The 23,193-nt window shown below is 36.9% G+C and overlaps 1 protein-coding gene across 4 annotated transcripts in view; it reads right to left on the bottom strand.

Moving 5' to 3' along the window:
- The window catches only part of ATF2 (activating transcription factor 2), a gene marked incomplete at its 3' end in the record, with an annotated part of 95,516 nt that overhangs the window by 61,166 nt on the left and 11,157 nt on the right, over window positions 1-23,193 (bottom strand). For 3 of the 4 annotated variants that reach the window (XM_079782388.1, XM_079782386.1, XM_079782389.1), the window contains exons 2-4: window positions 19,764-19,854; window positions 8,154-8,228; window positions 6,199-6,268 (exon numbers count right to left, since the gene is read on the bottom strand). In XM_079782388.1, the coding sequence (XP_079638514.1) occupies window positions 6,199-6,223 (25 nt within the window). In that variant the 5' untranslated portion in view covers window positions 6,224-6,268; window positions 8,154-8,228; window positions 19,764-19,854. Of the gene's footprint in view, window positions 1-6,198; window positions 6,269-8,153; window positions 8,229-19,763; window positions 19,855-20,982; window positions 22,514-23,193 lie in introns of those variants that run through there. The other variant, XM_079782387.1, reaches the window with a different exon arrangement.

The following is a 23,193-nucleotide window of genomic DNA, read 5'->3' as shown; positions in this document are numbered from 1 at the left end:
AGTCAATTAGCATATTCCCTCCTTATTGGCTGTGGGCACTGCCATCTTTGTGAAGGCATGATGGTCAATTAGCATATTCCTTCTTTATTAGATAGGATGGTTTACCACTCAGTCTTTAGGTTACTGTATACACCAATAGAAAAATGTCTATTATTATATGACCCCTTTTCAGAACCTGCTTATGGTCCCATTGAAGGTGAGTATTCAGATGCAACAGTAACCCGCTCCCCCCACCCCTCGCCTATCTCTTAATTTATTCATTTGTTCATTCTTCAAACATTTACTAAGCAACAACTGGGACCATAACCCAGTTTTCTCCACTCAAGTGCTATTTTCATATGCTTTATCATTATAAGAATCCCTTGCAAATTTGGAGAATTGACAGACTGCTGAATAACAAATCTCTTGGAGAATGAACATATCTGCAGTTTACTGGCATTATTTCATTGCTTTTAACTTTGCATTACATGTTTAAAAGTACATGTATCTTAACCCTTTGAACTCGCCTGCTTTTTTCTCGATTCCTTTATTTTAATGCTAACCGTGTCGAGTCACACTCGACATCCGAGTGCAAAAGGTTAAAGCAAAATTCACTTTAATGTTACAAATAACCTAACAATGTGACTTCTGCATGGAAGAGAATCAGTAAACATTTGTGAGTGAATGTATTTTGGTAGATAGAGGTCTTAGATTTCAAAACAGCAAAGTCAGCATAATTAATACATAAGAACTTGGAAAATTACCTCCCAGGAATTTTATTCTATCAATATCTTCTGCTTGGATGGCTTGACCACAAATATTCAAATCAAAGAGCAACTACATATAGAATAAATAACATTATGTTTTGTACAAAACATGTGGAAATGGCACCAAGATGGATCCTAAGTGAAAAGAAGCAGCTAAAAGACCCTAAAAACATATTGGGTCATATTAATATTAAAAGGGGAAATGAAAGAAATATGAATGTTCGATCTCCAGATCAAATTTACCTAAATGCTATTAATAAAGGAATTGTTGATCATATAATGGCATCACTTATATACATGGATAAAATATACTACAATCGGTAGTTGATACAGGTGAGTTTAACTTGGCTTGTCATATAAGAAAATTTATTTACCTCTAACTAGAAACTTTAAGACAGTGGCAAAAGGCAATCTTGTCAAAAGGTGGTCACCAATAGGCTTGGGGGGTGGGGAGAAAAGGGGGAAGAAAGGGATGGGAGAGGGCAATGGGGGGAAAAAAGGGACATATGTAATATTTTCAACAATAAAGATTTCTTAAAAAAAATAGTCACCAAGAAAAGATATATACAGGGTTGGGCAAAAGTAGATTTGCAGTTGAGAGTACACAAAACACAGGTTTTATTCTTGTATTATTATTTACTTATTAATTATTGTATTATTTGCATTACAATTGTAAGCCTACTTTTGCCAATGCCTATATATAAATAAATAAAATGCATCTTTTCAATAAATACTTATATAAAAGTAGCTACTACATGCTAAAATAAAATTTTTGCAAAATCTGTTTGAATTGTTTTCCCATCCAAATTTTAAAAATTTATTCTAAAAATATGTACTGAATAAAATTGTAATGATACTGCTAGCAATAACAACATATTGAGAACAAACGAGCACAAATCCAATGCGAAATGTGCACAGTATTGTGTTAAACAAGACTTAGAGCATATAGCTGAATAAACAATGAGAAAAGCAGTCAAGAAAGGTAGGACAGGATAATCATCTCTCTTAAGAGGTTAAAAAAGAAAGGGCAACCTGATAGATTGAAGGGATGTGAATCTGATGCTTTTATAATAAAGCGATATAAGCTCTGATATATGGTATAGAAAAATCTGTAATTCCAAGGCATGAACACTTGAACACACTAGAATTAACTTCCTAAGAAATCAGTCATTCTGAATTTAATTCACACACATGACATAGATTATTATTCCTATTTAACAGATAAATAGGTACAACTAAGTTATGAGGCCATCAGGATAATACCAGTTGAAGTTTTGATTTCCTAGGAAATATTATTTGAATCTAAAGAGACATTCCATTTCTGTTCTTAGAAAGACTTAACAAATGGATGATGCTGACATTAGCCAGGTTACTTTTTTTTTTTAATCCTCACCCAAGGATATGTTTTTTTAATTGATTTTAGAGAGGAATGGAGAAAAAAAAAATCCATCAGTTGCCTCCTCCAAGCGCCTGGACTGGGGATTGAATCTGCAACCTAGGTATGTGCCCTGACCAGAAATCAAACCTGTAACCTTTTGGTGTATGGGATGACACTCCAACCAACTGAGCAACCCGACCATGGCAGCCAGGTTACTATTTTGATCAGTAGCAGTTATAAGATATTATTATAACATCGAGATTATTTTAAATGCCTTAGGGAATAAATACAGGCATAGACACAAAAAAAGAAGTAATAATACCCCAAACTGGAGTGTTCATGATGAAGCCAGTGCTTAAATAAACTATTAGAATAAAAATTGGCTTAGCTTTTAAAAACAATATGGCAAAATGTCTAAAGAACCTCAAAACTGTGTATACATTCTGACCAAGTAATCTATTTTTAAGAATGTATTTTGAGAAATTAATTAGAGATGCATATAAAGGATTTCATCACACTGTTGCTTATAATACTGGAATTATAAAATTATATATAATTATGTTATATATACTCATAAAATTGTATATTATATAATTATATAAAAATCATACAAATTTAATAAGTTATAAAATTATAAAAGTCCATAATAGAGGAATGAGTAAATAAATTATGGGACATGTTCTGGCAATAGAATAGGACACAGCAGCATAAATCCATGTTTTCAATTAACACACAAAATGCTTATGATACATGCAATGTAATCTGCATACTGATAAAATATAAAACTATGTAAATGCAGTAAGGTCCCAATTTTGTTTTAAAAAATAAAAGGGGAGAAGGACTTATGAAATGCTCCTAATGTTAACAAAGTCCTCTCTAGATTTTATTTTGCCATTTTAAGCCTGTCAACATTTTCGGGGAAAGTTGTTATTAAGAGCAAATAAAAACCATGTTAATTGAAAGATAACAAATACCAAGACCTGTATTCAAATATACCTTGAGGCCTGAACATTCTATTTACGGACAGAACACAAGGATAGGCTTGGGTACAAACTTATTTCCAATACGTCCTGGTTTTGTGACTCAGAGAAATGAGCCATAACCACCCATTTCATAGAGTTGTTGGAAGCATTAAATGATAATCCACATAACCTTCTTAGTACAGTGGCTAGCTAAGTTAAAAATATTATTGTTTTTATTATTATGACAACTATTATATGAACCTTTAATTTCTCAAATACTATTTGAAACAAGTTGGGCACAGATAAATAATAGGTATGGTATACCCCTAACTAAGAAACCAACACTGATACATTACTGACAACTAAATTCCAGACGTTGAAAACTTTGTTTTCAACTTTAAAAACATTACAGCAGGTCCTTAAAAGGTCTTTCATTCATTTTTGCTTATGATTGTTATATGTCGTTTCACTTAAAGTTGCAGAATCTACTAATAACATTAAGTGAGGACTTACTGTACCCAGGTTAACCAGATTCAGGCTCCAAATGACTTATTGCTATGTCCCCAAATGAAAAATCATATCTGAAAACTATGAAAAGGACTGCTAACTGTCCCTTAATCTCTATTACTCAAAATTTTCCCAAAGGAATTTCCCAGTTTTAGTTGAATACCTGGCTGTCCAGAACAAAGACTACATTTTTCTAGCTTCCTTTGTAATAAGGTGGCCATGTGATTGAGTTCTTGCCAAAAGAAATAAATGAAAATTATACGCATTATTTCCAGTTAATGTTAACAAAATGGTGAGTGTGTGTGTGTGCGCTCTGTTTCCCATTCTCCCTCCTTATTGGTGGAATGTGAACCTGATGGCTGGAGCTGGGCCAGCCATCTTGGATCTAAAAATGGAATTCACATGTTGAGGATAGCAGTCAGCCTGCCCTGGAACTCCTACTTCTGGGCTGTTACATGAAAAACAAACTGTTCAAGCTATTGTTAGATTGACGTTTTGACCTAACCAGCATCCTAAGTAATACAAGGGGCTAAAAATTTGCCACCCCTAAGTCTATTTAAAACAGCATACCATAGCTTCTAAAGGTTAATTTTTGTTTGCAATGGAATAAACAGAAATGTAATTTTGTTTTTTATGGTAACTATATTGAAGGAAATATGTCTGTATGCTTTCTTTTCTCTATTCAAACCTTCCAAACCTCTACCCCTCCCTTTTTACTCTCAGTTCCTATGGAATAATTGCCCATGGTCTAATTAAGGCCAGTCCCTTTACTTGAGCACCAGAGCCCATCCTTTCTTTTACCTACTTAAGGACCCCAATCTTATAAAAATCTCTCTCTCTGCAGGGTCAAATATGCTGTGATATTCCCACTATACAATGCAAAACAAATAAGCTCCATCTTCAATCCTCCTCCAGCTATATTTTTCTGTTCCCTTTAAGCTAAACTCCAAGAAAGAACTCTTATGTTTTCCACTTCTGGTTCTCCCCATTTTCTCTTTAACCTACTGCAATCACATCGTTGTCACTGCCACTTCAATGAAACTACTCACCTAATAATCTTCATATTTCTTAATCCAATAGTAAATACTGAATTCTCACCTTTTCCTATCAACTATCTGACTACACTGTTCCCCCATTTTGAAACACTTCCTTCTACCCGACTTCCAGGACACAATTTTCTTGTTTGCTGCTTCTCAGCCTTCTATTCTACATCCTCCCTCTCCTCCTCCTTCTGACTTCTAAATACACAGTGCCTTAAAACTTAGTTCTTCCCTTTTTCTCTATCTATACTATCTAAATGGAAGTAAGATAAGCAAATATGATTACAAATAATTTGTAATTAGACAAAATATATTACAAACCTTGACAATGTAAAAAACAAAATTATCAGACATCAAGAAATGGGAAGAAGAGGTACGAGGAAGTATGAATGTTAACTCCTTTCACAATAGAGTCTAAAAACAATTCTAACTCCTTAATATTTTCCTTTTTATAATATTAGAAAGGTCTTTTAAGAAACAATCTCTTATGATACACATACACATATATATTCTTATATTAGCAATAGGTTTCCTTTCGTTCTGCTGAATTTAAGCAAATTTAAATGTAATACTTTTTATTTAAAAAAATGGCGTGTGTATTAGTAAAGAATCAATCACGAGATAACAAACAATTCTTACTATTTTAAGAAAAGAATAGGAGAAGGAATAAGGGGCTTGTTTGAGATTGAGTTTCTAAGAATAATTCCTAGAACAACATAGCAAAACTGGCTCTAGCAACAAACATACTGTGTTTACTATAATCCAGGGTATTATAGAATCATGTTGTGACTATTGAAACCACTCCAGCAAAATGGATGACTTGAGTAATACCCCCTCTTTGTCCATTTAACTCAGTACTGAGTCCAAGGAGTAAATGTGATATACCAGAATAAAACACTTTCATACTTATTTTTTATTTATAATTTATCTACTTAAGTAGTCTGTAATTTCACTACACATTGAATTTATTCTTTAATTCTTTAGTACCTATAGTTATTTTAAGATTAGAATAATTATAATAGCATAAGTTAATAATTTAATAGCCTGTTACAAAACACTGCAATATTATTTCTGAAACAACAATGAAGTATTATTTTCTGAAAATGCTTCCACACATGCTCTGTATTAAAGATGTTAGCTTTAAGAACATTAATACATTAATAATACTCTCGGGTAAATATTAGCTAATTTCATAAGAGTTGAGCAAATAAAATAATTTTCATATATGATAATGTACATCTAATTTCCAATTAGGCAGTTTACAGTGATTTTCAACCAATAATGGTCAAATGAAAATACTTTTAAATCCTGGATTTTGTCCACGTTTTCATCTTTCCATTATAAGATATAACTTTTTTTCAATATTAGGGTGAATTTTTTAAAACTCACATAATGCTACTGAGGAAAAAGAAGAATTCCTTCCCCAAATTATTCTGGGTTATTTTCTTTAACTCCAAAACTGTACAAAACATTATAAGAGAATCCTTTTAACAATAACATATACTGTCATCAGTGTTTTAACAAATATAAATATACAAAATGATTTAAAGTAATTTATATATTACCTGGCCACATCCAGGGGCAGTGCATAGAAAGGGTTTGTCATCACTCATATTCCACAGGTCCTTGTATTGCCTATAGTAAAACATTAAGAGATGGCTAAATGTTTTACAGTACAGATTTTTAATTCAAGAATCATTTAAAATGTAATATTTTTTATTTTCACTAAGTTTGTTACCTTTTCTATCCAAATATGAAATGATACACTTTTAGTGACATTCTAACCCTATCTTCTATCTTATTATGAGTAGACAAATATATGTAAACATGCAGATTTTATACTATAGAAGCAAAAGATAGGGCCCCTGCCAAGATGCTCCATTCATACACCAAAAAGGATGGGGATCTGATTCCACGTAAGGGCACAGGTTGTGGGTTCAATCCCTGGTCAGGGTTGGGTATGGGAGGCAACCACTGGATGTTTCTCCCTCTTCTCCCTCTCTCTCTAAAATCAATAAACATATCCTTGAATGAGGATAAAATAAAAAAAGGGGGTAGGAACCCCTGATCTATCAGGCTAAATATTTCCTGTTAAATAGTAAAGTGCAGAAAGAATGAAATACTGTAGCTAGAAAATCACCACTTTAACCCCTAATAAAATAATGGGTCTAGGCAACTATTATCAATGTCTGATAAAACCATTTTGAAAAAAGTGATGGGAACTTTATAATGGTTGAATTGGGCTGATAGCACCTACACTTACTGGTCAGTCTTAAATTAACATCACTAAAAGTGGGACAAAAAAAATTACATGTTTCCTGATATGATGTAATAGAAAACACATGAAGTACTCTTGGGGGTAAAAAAGTCAAACTGAATGTAATTAAGCCTCTGTAGATACAGCTATAGGAAATATAGGTGACAGAAAAACATGTTGAACAACACTACCAGGTTGTAATTAGCTTACTTCTATAGGACAAACTACCTGGTCTCATCAATAGATAAATAAATAACACAGGGAACAAAAGAGAATAGGAAATAGAGGGAATTGTTTTAGGTTAAAAGAGGTTTAATAAACATACTAACCAAATGCAATATGGTGACCTTTTTGGATCCTGATTTGAACAAAAACAACTACAAAAAGACATTTTTGAGTCAAGATTATTTTCTACTTTTAGATTTAGACTTAAAGTTTCCAATTATTCCTTCTATCAACTTGTAGGCTTTTGTTTTGCATTCTTTCTAGAAATTATATATAACAAGTGTATTTGATGCAACTAAAAATGCTGGCCTTTTCAATACTAGCTTGTTAACTCTTCGGAGCAATGCTTCCCAAAGCATTTCCAGTAGGAATGACAATAGCTATTATAGAAAAATGTAAACAAATTTGCCAAACAAATTTGGAAAATGCTGGAGTACTTTTTTTGGTACGACTTCTCAGAGCCATCCACATGTTCAAGTGAAATGAGTAAAGGAGCACCTAGAATATTTTTCCACATCCATTTGCTATTTGTACCCTTTTTTACAGATTATCTCATGGGACCATTATTATTTGTAATCATTTTAAGAGAAATCAAAACCCTAAAATATGTTTATGTTTACTATAGTTAAATGAATTTAGATGCTCTATTTAATAATTTAAAAACAGCCCTAGCTGGTTTGGCTAGGTGAATAGAGCGTCGGCCTGAGGACTGAAGGGTCCCAGGTTCAATTCCAGTCAAGGGCACATGCCTGGGTTGTGGGCTCGATCCCCAGTGGGGGGTGTGCAGAAGGCAGCCAATCAATGATTCTCTCTCATCATTGATGTTTCTATCTCTCTCTCCCTCTTCCTTCCTCTTTGAAATCAATAAAAATATATTTTTAAAATATTTAAAAACAATAGTATATTCAACTAAACAACACACAAGATAAGTGTTTTTTTATTAATAGAAAAACACCAAAATATTTAGAAACAACCTATGAAAAATGTTATACTCTAAAATATTAAAATGGCTAAAAATATCAAATATTGCATATATACCTGGCAGAATTCACATGTAACTTGAATTTCATAAGTTGAACAACTTATCACGTCCTTTTTTTCATTGCAAGGATACTGAAAAACAAAACAAAAAAAAACCCAAGTGGTTTCCCACTCTTAATAGTACTTAAACATTTCTTGAAACACTATAGAAAAAATAATACTCAAATAATGACACTGTTACTGTCATCCAAAAATCCAGTCACTATTAAGAATCCTTATAATACAGTATTACTTCTTAAATATGAATACCACTCATGTAAATGACTTAAACATTTATATAAATATATATAAAGGTATATATTAATATATCAAACTCCACCACAAAGAGAGTAAAAGAGAAAGAAACATTTCATTTGACCTTTACGGCTGTGGTTAAAGAGTAGCCTTTAAAACGGTGAAAAGCCTGACTTCTGAAGACTGATGAGAAAGATGAGAGCTAGTATTTCAAAAGCCTTTTAATTTTTTGAAATGTAGTTCATGGTGGTGAGGTTCTCAGCCTAATTCATCAAAATCTATTTGTCTCATAATGTATTTGATCTATATAAGCAGTTCTCACTTCTATAACTTTATAACTTACTTATTTGATACTAGCCTAAGGACAAGTAACTTACTGAAACTATCCAGGTCAGTGGTCCATTAAAACTCTGCTAATACGATTTCATCTTGCATTCACTGAAATTCCATCTAGTAGGTGAATAACTATGTATGCTTATTTAAATAAGCCAATGGTACAGAAAGAAACACTTTATTTTTCATAATTTTGCTTCTATAATTTTGGTGTCAAGAATGTCTTGCTTAGAAACAGTGGATGATTCTTGTAAGAAAATCTGTAAATAGCCACAGTTCTGAGCCTGGAGTCAAGAGTGATGTGGTATAGGAGATAGCAAAAAGAAAGTTTTTCCCTGGCCCCAGGCAAAACTTCTATCTGGTAAGATTCAATTTCTTCATTCACATCCATCTTTACCATGCTGTCTGTGAGAAGAGAGAAAAGAACACTAGAATAAGCCAAAGGAAACCTATAAAAGTTATGCTCTGTCATTACCAGTAGAATGTGTGCTCAGTGAGGGCAAAGAACTTATTTTTGGGTTAACTACCTAAAACAGTGCATAGCTCATAACATTTACTCATAAAATATAAGGTATGAATACATAGCTGTATGACATGAACAAGACATATAAATTTAGTTCATTTTATTACTATAATAGAGGCCCAGTGCACAAAATTCGTGCACGAGGGGGGGGGGGGAGTGTTCCTCAGCCGAGCCTGCACCCTCTTCAATCTGGGACCCCTCTCACAATCCAGGACTGCTGGCTCCCAACTGCTCGCCTGCCTGCCTTCCTGGTTGCCCCTAACCGCTTCTTCCTGCCAGCCTGATCACCCCCGAACCACTCCACTGCCAGCCTGATTGATGCCTAACTGCTCCCCTGCCAGCCTGGTCACCCCTAACTGCCCTCCCCTGCAGGCCTGGTAACCCCTAACTGCCCTCCCTTGCAGGCATGGTCCCTCCCAACTGCCCTTCCCTGCAGGCCCGGTCGCCCCCAACTTCCCTCCCCTGCAGGACTGGTCACCCCTAACTGCCCTCCCCTGCAGGCTTGATCGCCCCCAACTGCCCTCCCTTGCAGTCCTGGTCCCTCTCAACTACCCTCCCCTGCTGGCCATCTTGTGGCAGCCATCTTGTGTCCAAATGGGGGCAGCCATCTTTGACCACATGGGGGCAGCCATCTTGTGTGTTGGAGTGATGGTCAATTTGTATATTACTCTTTTATTAGATAGGAAGATAGAGGCCTGGTGCATGGGTGGGGGCCAGTTGGTTTGCCCTGAAGGGTGTCCTGGATCAGGGTGGGGGTTCCCTTGGGGAGTGGGGTGGCCTGGGCGAGGGGCCTGTGGTGGTTTGCAGGCTGGCCACGCCCCCCGGTGACCCAAGTGGAGGCCTTGGTATCTGGGATTTATTTATCTTCTATAATTAAAACTTTGTAGCCTTGAGCGGAGCCAAGCCTCCTGCTTGCTTAGTGGCCACAGCCATTTTTGTTGGGATTTATTTATCTTCTATAATGGAAACTTTGTAGCCTTGAGTGGAGGCCTGGGCTGGCCAGGGTGTGCAGAAAGCTTGGCTTCCTCCATTACCGGGGAAACCCAAGCCTCCTGCTCGCTCCGTGGCCACAGCCATCTTGGTTGGGTTAATTTGCATACTTGCTCCTGATTGGCCAGTGGGCGTGGCTTGTGTGTAGTGGAGTGATAGTTAATTTGCATATTACTCTTTTATTAGATAGGATTGCTTTGAAAAACCAAAACAATATTTAAACTTAGTTAAGTTCCAGAAGCATTTAAACATCTTATATATGCCAAAACACAAAAATTTTTAGAAAAAAAAAAAAGTGCTTACATGTGAGAAACTTTTAGTCTAGCAGAAGAAAGAAAAATACAGAAATCTAATTTCAATTCCTTTGGTAAGAATGAGAGTTAAAATACTATAAGAATATAGAGGTAGTGCAGGGACCACTCTGATAGTTCTAGAAATGCCTTCTGAGAGATTGAACCCTTGGTGCCCTTCTCTCTCATCCTTTCCACTCCCCTACCACAATTGTCCCCTTTCTCTATAAAAGAAGTTCCTTACCTACATATCAGCCTATTTCCTACACACCCAATTAAAATTTCAGTTCCTTATTACTATTTTTCTAATACCTAGCTGAGGTAGCTGTAAATATAACAGCTGAAACACTTTGAGACATAAATGGTAATTCTTCTGTCAGGCTTAAATGCCATCTCTTTGTTAATCTAACTGAATCTCAAGCCTCTAAATCCAGGCTTATCTTCCTTTTACAGGAAGGTTGAAAATATGTTCATAGGAAAGCCTGGAAGGGAAGCTTTTGTTAAACTATAAATTGTTGAAGAAGTCAATGAATGCAGACAGAGAACTGTTAATATACCATACCATTCTCTTTGGCAAGCATCCACAAACTATACTAGTGGGAAAAATCACTGTCATAAAGAGTACACAGGAGGGCCCTGGCCAGGTGACTCAGTCGGTTGGAGCATCCTCCCATACACCAAAAAGGTTGTGAGTTAAGATTTGATTCCCAGTCAGAGCACACACTTAGATTGTGGGTTTGATCCCCAGTCAGTGCACGTGAGGGAGACAACTGATCAATGTTTCTCTCTCAACTCTCTCTCTCCATCCTTCCCTTCCTCACTTCCTCTCCCTAAGGGAGGGGGGGGGGGTTGGGAAGGAATCAATAAAAAACATATCCTCAAGTAAGGATTTTTAAAAAAAGTATGCATGCATATTAGCATACCCAATGGACACTGGGGCGGTGGGGGCTTATCCTGGGGGCTGGGAGTGGCCAGGGAGGGGTCGATGGGGGGAAAAAGGAGACATATGTAATACTTTAAACAATAATTTTAAAAAAGAGTGCCCAGCCTGTGTGACTCAGTGGTTGAGCGTGGACCCATGAACAAAAAGGTCACAGTTTGATTCCCAGCCAGGGCATATGTCTGGGTTGCGGGCTCAATCCCCAGCAGGGGGTGTGCAGGAGGCAGCTGATGGATGATTCTCATCATTGATGTTTCCATCTCTCTCCCCCCGTCTCTGAAATCAATAAAAACTTTAAAAAAATAAAAATTGTAAAAAGAGTACAACTTCCTTTGAAATGCAATTATCTAAAATCTGCGACATCATTAAATAATATTAACATTAAATATTAGATTTTATTTCTAACTAATTCTTTTGTAAATTTTCATCAAAAATGAATATCCTTGAGGACAAATTTTTGTGCAATATCTGTAATAATTTCCACAGGATGAATTTATAGACATGAAATTGCTGTCAAAGAGAAGGCATATATATATTTTTTTACTTTTTAAAAGTTTTTTTATTTTTTTCAATTATAGTTTACATTCAATATTACTTTGTATGTACTTTATATCCTATGGTTATTTTGTAACTACCAACCTGTACTTCTCAATCCCTTCACGTATTTCATCTAGTTCACCAATCCCCCTCCCCGCTCTGGCAACATCAGTCTGTTCTCTTTATTTATGAGTCTGTTTCTGTTGTTTGTGTGTTTATATTGTTCTTTAGATTGCACATATAAGTGAAATCATGTGGTATTTATTTTTCTCTGACTGATATTTCAAATAGCATAATACCCTCCAGGTCCATCTATGCTGTCATAAAGAGCAAGATTTCGTTCTTTTTAAAGGCCAAGTAATATTCCATTTTATATATGTTCCACAGTTTTTTTATCCACTTGTCTACTAATGGGCACTTGGGTTGCTTCCATAGCTTGGCTATTGTAAGTAATGCTGCAATGAACATAGGGGTGCATATATTCTTTCAAACTAGTGTTTTGAGGGCATATTTTTAAGGCTTTGGATTTATATTTCTAAACTGCCCTCAAATATATAATATTGATTCCTACTTTACAAGTAGTATACAGAAAAGTCCCATTCCTCAACATCCACACCAACAGTATATATTATTTTTTAACACTTTTTTCAGATTAGTGAAAAAACAACACCAACCTAATTTTCAAGTTGCATATCTTGACATAGTAATAAGGTTGAACTTTTTCATACATGTAAAATGGTTATCTGTGAAATACTTCCTTTGCTGATTATTAAAAAATAAAATGTTAGAACAAAATTCTCTTTCTTGAATATATATCATAGGCTCTTTCTTATGATATAGATTTCTGATCATGTACCTCCACTGGGTTCCTGATGTGGTCCTAACTAGTCAACCTATAAAAGCGGTTCCCAAAAGTGAAATAACTTACTCCAGGTAAAAAATAAGACAAAAACCTTTCAACTGCTATACTATGCCTACCAACTGGTAAGCCCTGCTCTACTAAGCATATCAGCTATTATACCTTGCTATTCTATGCCTACCAATTATACCAAAATTTTAGGTAAACCACCTTTAAAAAAATAGTACAAAGGACTCTCCTGTGACTTGTAGAGTTATACAACTGAGCCTTTATCAAATAAAATCACACATAATATAAAATGCCAATAAGAAAATAGTAAAGAAGAACACTGTAAGGAAAAATGAACAGAGGAAAATGGGAGAAATTAACTGGCAAACCATTTCTTATAACTTAAAATCAATATGAAAGCCAAGCCTCCAAGGGGGGGAGGAAGGGTTTCTTCATAGGAGGCAGCTTAGGCCACTGAGGGATAGTCCAGCATAGTGTTAGAGCCTGGGCAAGGCGAGCAAGGTGGGAATAGGGTTTGGACCTGAGGGGAGTCTGAGTTGGCTGAGGAAGTGTATGGAGGGGGTATGTATACTGATGTGGGATGTCAATGCCCAAGTAGGATGAGGAGGCATCCACATGAGGTAAGGAACAGGGTTGGCACCATTCCGGCAAAAGATATCAAAGCCCAAGCAGAGGATATCTACTGGGTAAGGAGGAGAGGGCCTGTTAACAACAGGTAATTCATTATATACAGGAATTGACTGAATAAGTAACTATTACCAAGGATGTGGTAGGTGAAGGTAAATTCACATTGTGGGTGAAGATAATTATACATAATGAACCTTTGTACGAGATGAGATTTGCTATGAATTCATGACTTTCCATCTATATACATTGAGTGACCAGATTATTATGATCTCTGAACACATAATAATCTGGCCACTCAGTGTACTTATGTATAAGGGAAAGCTTACAAATCTTGATATGTCAAGGGACCAGGAGATATTGGCACCCAGCCTCTGGCTAGTAAGTCCTCTGCTTCTTTCCAACTACCCACAATGCAGTTCTTATACATGGAAAAACCTTATTTTAAAATCCCAACTCTGTGGTCAGTCTACACTGAGTGGCCAGATTATTATGCGTTCAGAGATCATAATAATATGGCCACTCAGTGTATTATATAAAAGCCTAAGCGACCATTATGATCGAACAACCGGAACCACGGGTCAACCATTCGCTATAATGCGCACTGACCACCAGGAGGCAGAAGCTCAATGCAGGAGCTGCCCTCTGGTGGTCAGTGCACTTCCACAGCCAACCTCCCGTGGCCAGCCAACCTTCCGCAGTCCCTTCCCCGGGCCAGCAAGCCCCTATCGGCCCTGATCGCCGGCCAGGCCTAGGGACCCCACCCGTGCACGAATTTGTGCACCAGGCCTCTAGTATAGATATAAAAATACAGAAATATAGATGACAACACGTATATTTCCCTAGCTGTGCACCCTGAGAGGGTCTGGGAACATTGATACCCCTTTAGCAATAAGCCCACTTAGCAACCAGATGTTGATGTCTAGATACCATTCTCCACTGAAAGGAACTTTAAAATTTGGCAGATCTCAGGGATGGGCAGGGAAAGTACAGGATGGGCTTTGAATATCTTGAGCCATAAAGTAAAGAAGGACTTATATATGAATCTGGCCAGAAAGTGGCCAAATCTAGGACAATTTGAGAATCAAAATAAATAATGGCATTAATGGCTCATATCATGAATAAAGTAGTATTCCATTAATCCATGCTGATATAAAAGAATAAACTGAAAGTTTGACAAGACAGAATATATTCTATCTCCCTATAAAATACATTTTAATTACTTAAGCCAAGGGTAATTTATAGTATAAAAATCTGACAAACATCACTTTACTCAAGTATCCAAATTCACACTAGAAGTAGGGGAAATCAATACCATGTGCCTTGATAAGATGAGTAAGAAGGATATATTATCACTTCTATGATAGTCATATCAAAGATACATTAACTGAATTTAGTCATGAAGAATGTTATACAACTCTAAATTAAGGTAAACTTTTCAAAATAACTGGCTTATAATCTCCAAAAGTCATCAAAGTCAAGGAAAGATTGAGGAACTGTTTCATATTGAAAAAGACCAATGAGACATAACAACTAACTGCAATGTGAGATTCCAGCTGAATCTTTTTGCTATAAATATAAAAGACATTATTGGAATAAATGGCAAAACTTAAATGTGATGTGCAAATTAGATGGTAGTAATATATTAATTTCTTGATTTTCATGGTTATATTGTGATTTTGTAGGAGAATGTTTTATTATAGAAAACAAAAGTTTTAGAGGATGATGAGATATGCTGGCAACTTACTTTGAAAAGATTCTGAACTTTAAAAAAAATTTCAAAAAGTAATTTAAAATTTAAATTAAGAAAAATTTATAGTTTACATTGTATATAAATAATATGCACTATAATAATTTACTATACAACCATTATATAATTAGTAGGTAGTTTTTACCAGTAGTTATATGAGAAAAATACCATAAAACATGGATTCTCTAACAATTCTCTGCTTGTTTCTGGTTTATAACTTTCGTGTTATGAGACACCAAAGAATAGAAAAACTGTATTCTGTACTGCAAGGTTAAGAGCAAACAGATTAATACTATAGTAGAACAATTTCTATATCTGAATGAAGTCTCAAGGTGTGATATTAGACCATTATTTGTCCAAAGGATAGTTTCCTTTAAAAAAATATAAAATGTGCATTAAAGCTGTTAGATGATCTGTTAGGCTGCAGTATTAATATTCCCATGCCATTTTAAATTCTGTCATTCAAATAATTCAGCTGACAAAAATATTTGCTTTTTAACATTTCTATTAAAAACAAATAAAAAGAAAACTAATTCACTTTTTAAAAAATAATGTGAGTAAATGAATCTTAAAAAATAAATAGGAGACAATTTCTGGTGACTAACTTCAGAAACCTCTATGTTCTAAAACAGGCATCCTCAAACTATGGCCCGCAGGCCACATGCGGGTGTTTTTGCCGTTTTGTTTTTTTACTTCAAAATAAGATATGTGCAGTGTGCATAGGAATTTGTTCATAGTTTTTTTTTAAACTATAGTCCGGCCCTCCAACGTCTGAGGGACAGTGAACTGGCCCCCTGTTTAAAAAGTTTGAGGACCCCTGTTCTAAAATGTGAATTTAGCCCTAGCTGGTTTGGCTCTGTAGATAGACCCTTGGCTTGCGGACTGAAGGGTCCTGGGTTTGATTCCAGTCAAGGGCTCCACTCCGCAGTAGGGGGTATGCAGGAGGCAGCTGATCAATGATTCTCTCTCATCACTGATGTTTCTATCTCTCTTTCCCTTCTCCCTTCCTCTCTGAAACCAATAAAAAAAATATTAAAAAAATATGTGAATTTAACTGATTTTCTAGTTAGTTGGTTACAGAACTAAAATTGTTGTTAACCTCTTACCTTTAAAATATTTCAAAGCAGATTTCTAAAATAAGAATAATATTAAATGTTTAATACAATATACATCATTCCCAAACATTTCTAATACAAATAATTTATGAAATTTATTTGGAAAACATCTATTGTATACCCAATACCATATTAAGAATAAGACATATATATAGTCTTTGCTCTCAAAATCAGCTTAGTGAGGAAGACAAACAAGTGAAAATAATACACATAATTATAAAGATACCAGAGGCCTGGTGTACCAAATTCATGCACGGGTGGGGACCCTAGGCCTGGTTGGCGATCAGGGCCAATTGAGGCCTTCGGGCTGCTGGCCGGACCTTCCTTTAGGCTGCTGGCCAGGGCCTTTCTTCCTGCCAGTTGGCAGCTGCTAGCCAGGGCCTGCTGGCTGGGGCCTGCCGGACAGGGAGGAGGGACCGTGGGAGGCTGGCCGGCTGCGGGGAGGGACCAGGGGAGGTTGGCGGCGCAGGAGGTTGGCTGTGGGAGCACACTGACCACAGGGGACAGCTCCTGCATTGATTGTCTGCCTCCTGGTGGTCAAGGTGCATCATAGCAACTAGTCGTTCAGGTCGTTCTGGCGTTCCGGTAGTTCCAGTCACTTAGGCTTTTATATATATAGATACACAGACACTAAGGGAACATGGGGAAATAAGGGGTATACTGGAGCAGTCATCTTCCTCAGCACCCACAGTGCCCTTAGAGATTGCACAGTAAAGGGCAATCCTAGATATCCATGCCCCTGACATACCTGGCTCAGGTGAACCAGGGGAGACACTTGGCCAAGTTAAGTCCATCAGATTACCTCTTCAAGAAATTTATAAAAGAAAAACATAATCAGCCAAACAGAGGTGGGCACCAGAGATTCAAAATCATACTCAGGACTGGTGGATATTTTCTCTCAGGTTCATACTGATCATACACCACAATGGAGTAGAAAATGATATGAGAAACAGTTCAGCCAGTATGAAGGAACGTAGTTTCTGTGATGCTTAACTATGCTTATGATTGGGTCATGAGAGAGTCTTCTCTATCCTGAGTGTGAAGCTCCTTTCCTTTTTTTTTACCCGGATTTATCTGATTTTCTATCACCTAACTAAGACAGTACCTGGCCACACCTAGAAAAAGAGTTTGGGAAGACTAGTGAAGGAAACAATGTCTGAGCTTAGTCTCCTCAATGAAAGAGGCACCAGCCAGTTAGAGATGATGTTTTGGCAGAGAAAACACCATGTAGAAAGCACAATAAAGCAGAATACACTGAAGGGTCTCTAAGAACTTCTGACGGCTGAAGTGTAGAAACATAGGTTGAAGGGAAGAGCAGTAACGCAAGAGGGAAACACAACTTGAAGGGCCTTTAGTGCCTTGGCAAGGAGTTTCAATTCTATACTTATCTCCCCACCCCACCTCCACTGTGAGGTTATAAACTAGGGCCCTGTGCCAAAATGTTCAGCTAAGAAAGTTTTTCACATTTTTAATTGGTTGCGGGGAGAGTGGGAGAGGGAAGAAAAATAAGCAACAGAGCCTTTACCAGGGAGCTCAGTTGGTTAGAGCATTGTCCTAATACACGAAGGCTATGGGTTCGATCTCTGGTCAGGACATACACAAGAAGCAACCAAATGAATGCATAAATAAGTGGGACAACAAACTGATGTTTCTCTCTACACCCCTTCCTTCCTCTCTCTAAATATTAATAAGTAAATTAAATAAATAAAAAAAACTACAGAGACCATATGTGGTCCCCATAAAGCCTAACATATTTACTATGTGGCCCTTTAAAGATAAAGCTTGCTTAACCCTGCTATAAAAAAGTGAAAAGATTTAAAGCAGGTGAATTAGATAATAAAAGGGGCATATTGGTAAGATCACTAATGTAAGTATGAAGGATTGATTAGAGAGGGCAATACTATACAGAAGAAAACCAGTACAATATACTGCTAACCTCAGGAAAGAGAATAATGGTCTAAAGTCAAGCAGCACCAATCAAAATGAGAGAAAAGGACCTGCTTATGAAAAAATGCTCTTAAGATAAAACCTCATATCCTTACATTGGTTCTAGACCCTTGCATAAACTGCCTTCTGCCTCCTACCTCCTATCCCAATCTTTTGCTGCCTCTTCATCTCCTGGCTCTAGTTATTCAGGCTTTTAATCAGGTCCCTCTCTCAGCCTCATTTCCCACTCACCTATCCCTTTCATCTTTAACACTACTCACCTCTGATATTCCTCCATCCACTCTACCCCCAACCTGAAATTCAGATCTCTTATTTACTTAGTCATTTAGTGATTAAATATTTGAGTAGGTGCAGATGGGTAGTAATTGTGCTAGATTCTAGAGTACAATGATATAGACACAATACCTGTCCTCATGGAATTTACATTTTATGGAAATAGTTCTAACCAAATCAGTAGACTTGAACATTTAAGTTGGACAGGTAGATCAAAATTATTTAATGTAGGTATCAGTGTATAAGAAAAAATTATTGAGTGTTGCCACCCTTTTCTCCTTATACCTGCTGAAAATTTTTTACTTTTTCGAATATATATGTACATTAAAATTATTTTCTAAATTTTTATCAAAATTAGAGCAAATGTACATTTACATACAGTTTTTCTTTTGATCTGAATCTCCATATTCAGATACAACAACATATGCCAGTTTGCTTGTGTATCTTGATATATCTGACAAAGTCTATCACCAGGCCAAACTGAAAGATTCTGTATGCTGGGCCACATTTAATAAATCAGTATTTTCTTTCCATTTTTAGAAGCTACATCCCCAAATTATAAATGGCTTGAGACCAGAACTCATTGTACTTTGTATCTTTTAACATCAGCACACTGCGGCTGCGACAGATATATTTAATAAAGGTAAATGTTTGAATACATAACTTCCTATTAAATGTTTCTGATCAGCATGAACTAATCATGGTACTAAACTTAGCTGATATAATTCAAGCCAAAAGCAAATAACTTTGACATTTTAGTTAGCTGTACTGCCTTAGAGTGGGTGAAATATTTTTGAAATGTAGAAAATGTGTCACGGATTAACTCCTGTTACTATCCTTATGAAATCCTAGGAGAATTGGAACTTTCATATTAGGACCCTGTACCATATAGAAGGCTCCCTAATCAGAAAGTTGAAGAACCTCTGGGTTAAACAAAATTAAACACTTCAATGAAGTATACAGCGTGCTACTATGCACAGTAGCTCCAAAAGGACACTTTCACATTTGCTGAACCTCAGAATTTTTTTATTACTATTTTATTACTAAAGTTTTTTTATCAATATGGTAGAACACCAGCATTCTGAGGACTACCATCAGGAAATATCTGTTGAATTCAGTAATATCTGAGAGACAATCACAAAATAAAAAGATACTTTTGCATTAAAAGTTTAAAATTTCTTACCTTTCTAGTTGGTGGGCCATGAGCTTTCGTCACTCTGCTGCCAGGAATCTCCCAGTTCTAGGCAGGTAAGCAGTGCTTCTCAGGTTTCCTTCTAAGAGGCAGAAAAGAGTAAACTCATTACTCTGTGAGATTGAAAGAAAATGGCTCATACGGTTCAACTCCATCCACTATATTTTTTAAATGTGTATTTTATATTTTAAAATGCATGTGAAGTTTGCCTTCCATGCTATTACTTTTATATAAAAATTAGGGTTCCCTCCAAAGTCTTCAATGCTCCAGGAAAATATTTATCTTGTGGCCTCCATAACTCCAGGTACACTACCACTTAGGAGAGTATTAAGTTTTAAGGATGGAAGTATGGCAGTGGAATCTTGGTGAAAGGAGAAAAATGAATATATTTATTATATCTATCCTATATAATAAAAGGCTAATATGCCAACCTCCTGCATCCCCTCCCTCTGGGCGGCCCGGCCCGATGACCCCAATCAGGGCGGGCTGGCCGGACCCCACCCATGTACGAATTTGTGCACCGGGCCTCTAGTTTTACCATAATAGAAGGGAGAGGTAGTCACAGACGACAGGTGAAATGGCAGTGCTAAATCTGAGCATCAAAATTGTTAGTTCAGATTATAGTGTTTCTTCTGTCAGTCCTACCAACACTGACAGAAGAAACAATATCCATGGGACCTAGTTTATGTGATTCTTATTTGGAAACAGCTTGACTTTTGTATACCTGAATCAAAATTAGGCTCAGCTGTGAGTGACAGAAAACTCAAAATAACAATGGCTTAAATGATTCTGAAGTTTATTTCTCTCATATAAACACAGGCAGTACAGAACTGTGATCATTAGTCTAGGCCAGTGGTCGGCAAACTGCGGCTCGCGAGCCACATGCGGTTCTTTAGCTCTTCCACAAAATACCACGTGCAGGCGCGCACGTACAGTGCAATTGAAACTTCGTGGCCCATGCGCAGAAGTCGGTTTTCGGCTCTCAAAAGAAATTTCAATCGTTGTACTGTTGATATTTGGCTCTGTTGACTAATGAGTTTGCTGACTGGTCTAGGCTCTTTCTATTTTGTTGTTTTGTCACGCTTAACATGTAACTGCTGAAGGTATACTCATTACATCTTTTGATCAGACAAGAAGGAGAATAAGGAGATAAGCAATAGCCTCCCTTTAGGGAAATTTTTCAGAAATCTCACAGGAAACTTCTATTTACCTTCCATAGGCTAGAACTTAAGTCACATGGCCACAGCTAGCAGGAAATCTGGGAAATACATTTTTTTATGTCACCATATGCTCAGCTAATAAGGAAAAAGAAAAGAATGAATATTAGTGGACAACTAGTTGTTTCATTCACTTCATTCTAAAATGTGAGATGGCTGGATGCCTATAGAGCTGCCTTAGCAGTCTACTGAAGGGAGCTTTCAAAAGCAGCAAGTCCTGCCAGTGATCAAGGAACAAGACCAATGTCCACAAGGACTACTCTAAATATGCAAGGACAATCTGTGGTGACAGAGGGGGAAATCTGAGGACCACAGTAACAATGCCAGAGTAAAGAAACAATCTATATAGTTGTACTTTAGGAGGATAAACTCATCCCGGCAGTCCACAAAACACAGAATTATACAGGACCATTATGTAAGCAAGGGAGTGCCCAAGGTGAGATTGGGTAAGAACTTGGCAGAAAGCTCAGTTACAAAATGCACTAGGGAAAGGCAGTGAACTCAGAAGCAAGATGTTAAAAGGGAAAGTAGACTTTCCTCTCCCATTCTTAGGTCATGTATGAACTTCAGAGATTTCCCTATTGTACGGAATGTTGGAAAGAAGGGTTGCACTTTACTTTGAATAAAGTTGGCTGAAATAGCCTTAGTATGGTATGTTTAAAACTGATGCAAATACCAGAAGCAAGAAAGACTCTCGTTTCTACTCTATCCTGACTACTGTGTACGTATTTCTTATATTTGGATATAACTAACCTGTGGGTAAGGGGTAGGATCTCTGCTGAAGGGGGCAAACACTGCTAATGGCAAGGCAAGTATTCTGGAAAAAGGTAGATATTGTGCCAGGAAATAGGGCACAAAAGGTAGTTTGAGAAAGGGATTTTCTTGGACACGGACTCAGAGGAGTCTAACATACTCAAAGGCAATCTTGGTTGGAAGAGAGAAGTTGGCTTCTGACCTTGTGAGAGGATGGGAGCTAGGCAAAAGGGGGACATTCTCTCCAAGCAGCAGTGTTCAAACAGTGTATATAAGACTTTCCAAAAGAAATCTGAACAAGTTTTAAGAAAATCAATTCCAGTATCTTCAACTTCCCTATGTTTGCTTTCCTAAAAATGATCTGCCTACTTTCCTTAAGTCCTCAGTCTTCCACACTGCAAAAGAAACCCATCTCTCTCTCTCAGATCAAATCTATTACAATACATTGCCCAGGTTGTAAAATCCTCCAGGGAACAAAACAAAAGATAATTTAAGATGTCTTAAAGCCTCCATTAATCAAGGTACCATTAAACCCCAGACTTGTGTCTTTTCCTGTCTTACTAATATTTTTGTTAAAACAAAGCATGGCTTGCCCTGACCGGTTTGGCTCAATGGATAGAGCGTCGGCCTGCGGACTGAAGGGTCCCGGGTTTGATTCTAGTCAAGGGCATGTACCTTGGTTGTGGGCACATCCCCAGTAGGGGGTGTGCAGGAGGCAGCTGATAGGTGTTTCTCTCTCAACGATGTTTCTCTCCCTTCCTCTCTGTAAAAAATCAATAAAATATATATTTTTAAAAATATATGAATTCAACTTTTTTTAAGTGAACATATCAAGATTTTATTGTCACATAATAAAACAAAACATGCAACTTAGATCACTTGGCTCTTACTTTCCCAGTTCAAAATATATACATATCTTAATAGGCAGCATTCTCTTAGATCTGCAGTCAGGCTCAACTCATTCAAGCCTCAACACAATCTTCTTTGTAGTTTCAGCCTTTTTGTGGAAAACTGGCTTAGTCTGCCCACCACAGCCACTCTGCTTCGTCATAATGCCACTTCCCCTGCACATACAGAGAATCCTTACCCTTCGTGTACTGTATGACTTTGTAGGGTTGATGCTTGCCACACGTACAGAAAGTATTGACAGGTGTTAGGAACTTCACAATGTTTGCAAGAGTGCTATCAGCATGGAAAGTCAAGTTTGTTTTTAAAATCAATAACAGTATCAAATCACCCTGGAAACTGTATACTTACAAAATAGTGGTATCAATATCTAGAGATGAGAGACCAATATGGCGGCATAGGGCAGACGCCTGATTGTTGCCTACCACAACAATTTTGAAACTACAACTGGAAAACAGAGCAGACACCATCCAGAACCACCGGAGGGCTGGCTGAGCGGATGCTCTACAACTAGAATAAAAGAGAGGGGGACGCGGGATGATGCT

This window comes from Cnephaeus nilssonii (genome assembly GCF_951640355.1).
Source record: "Cnephaeus nilssonii genome assembly, chromosome: 10".
Lineage (NCBI taxonomy): Eukaryota > Metazoa > Chordata > Mammalia > Chiroptera > Vespertilionidae > Cnephaeus > Cnephaeus nilssonii.
This window is presented reverse-complemented; position numbering and strand designations above follow the sequence as displayed.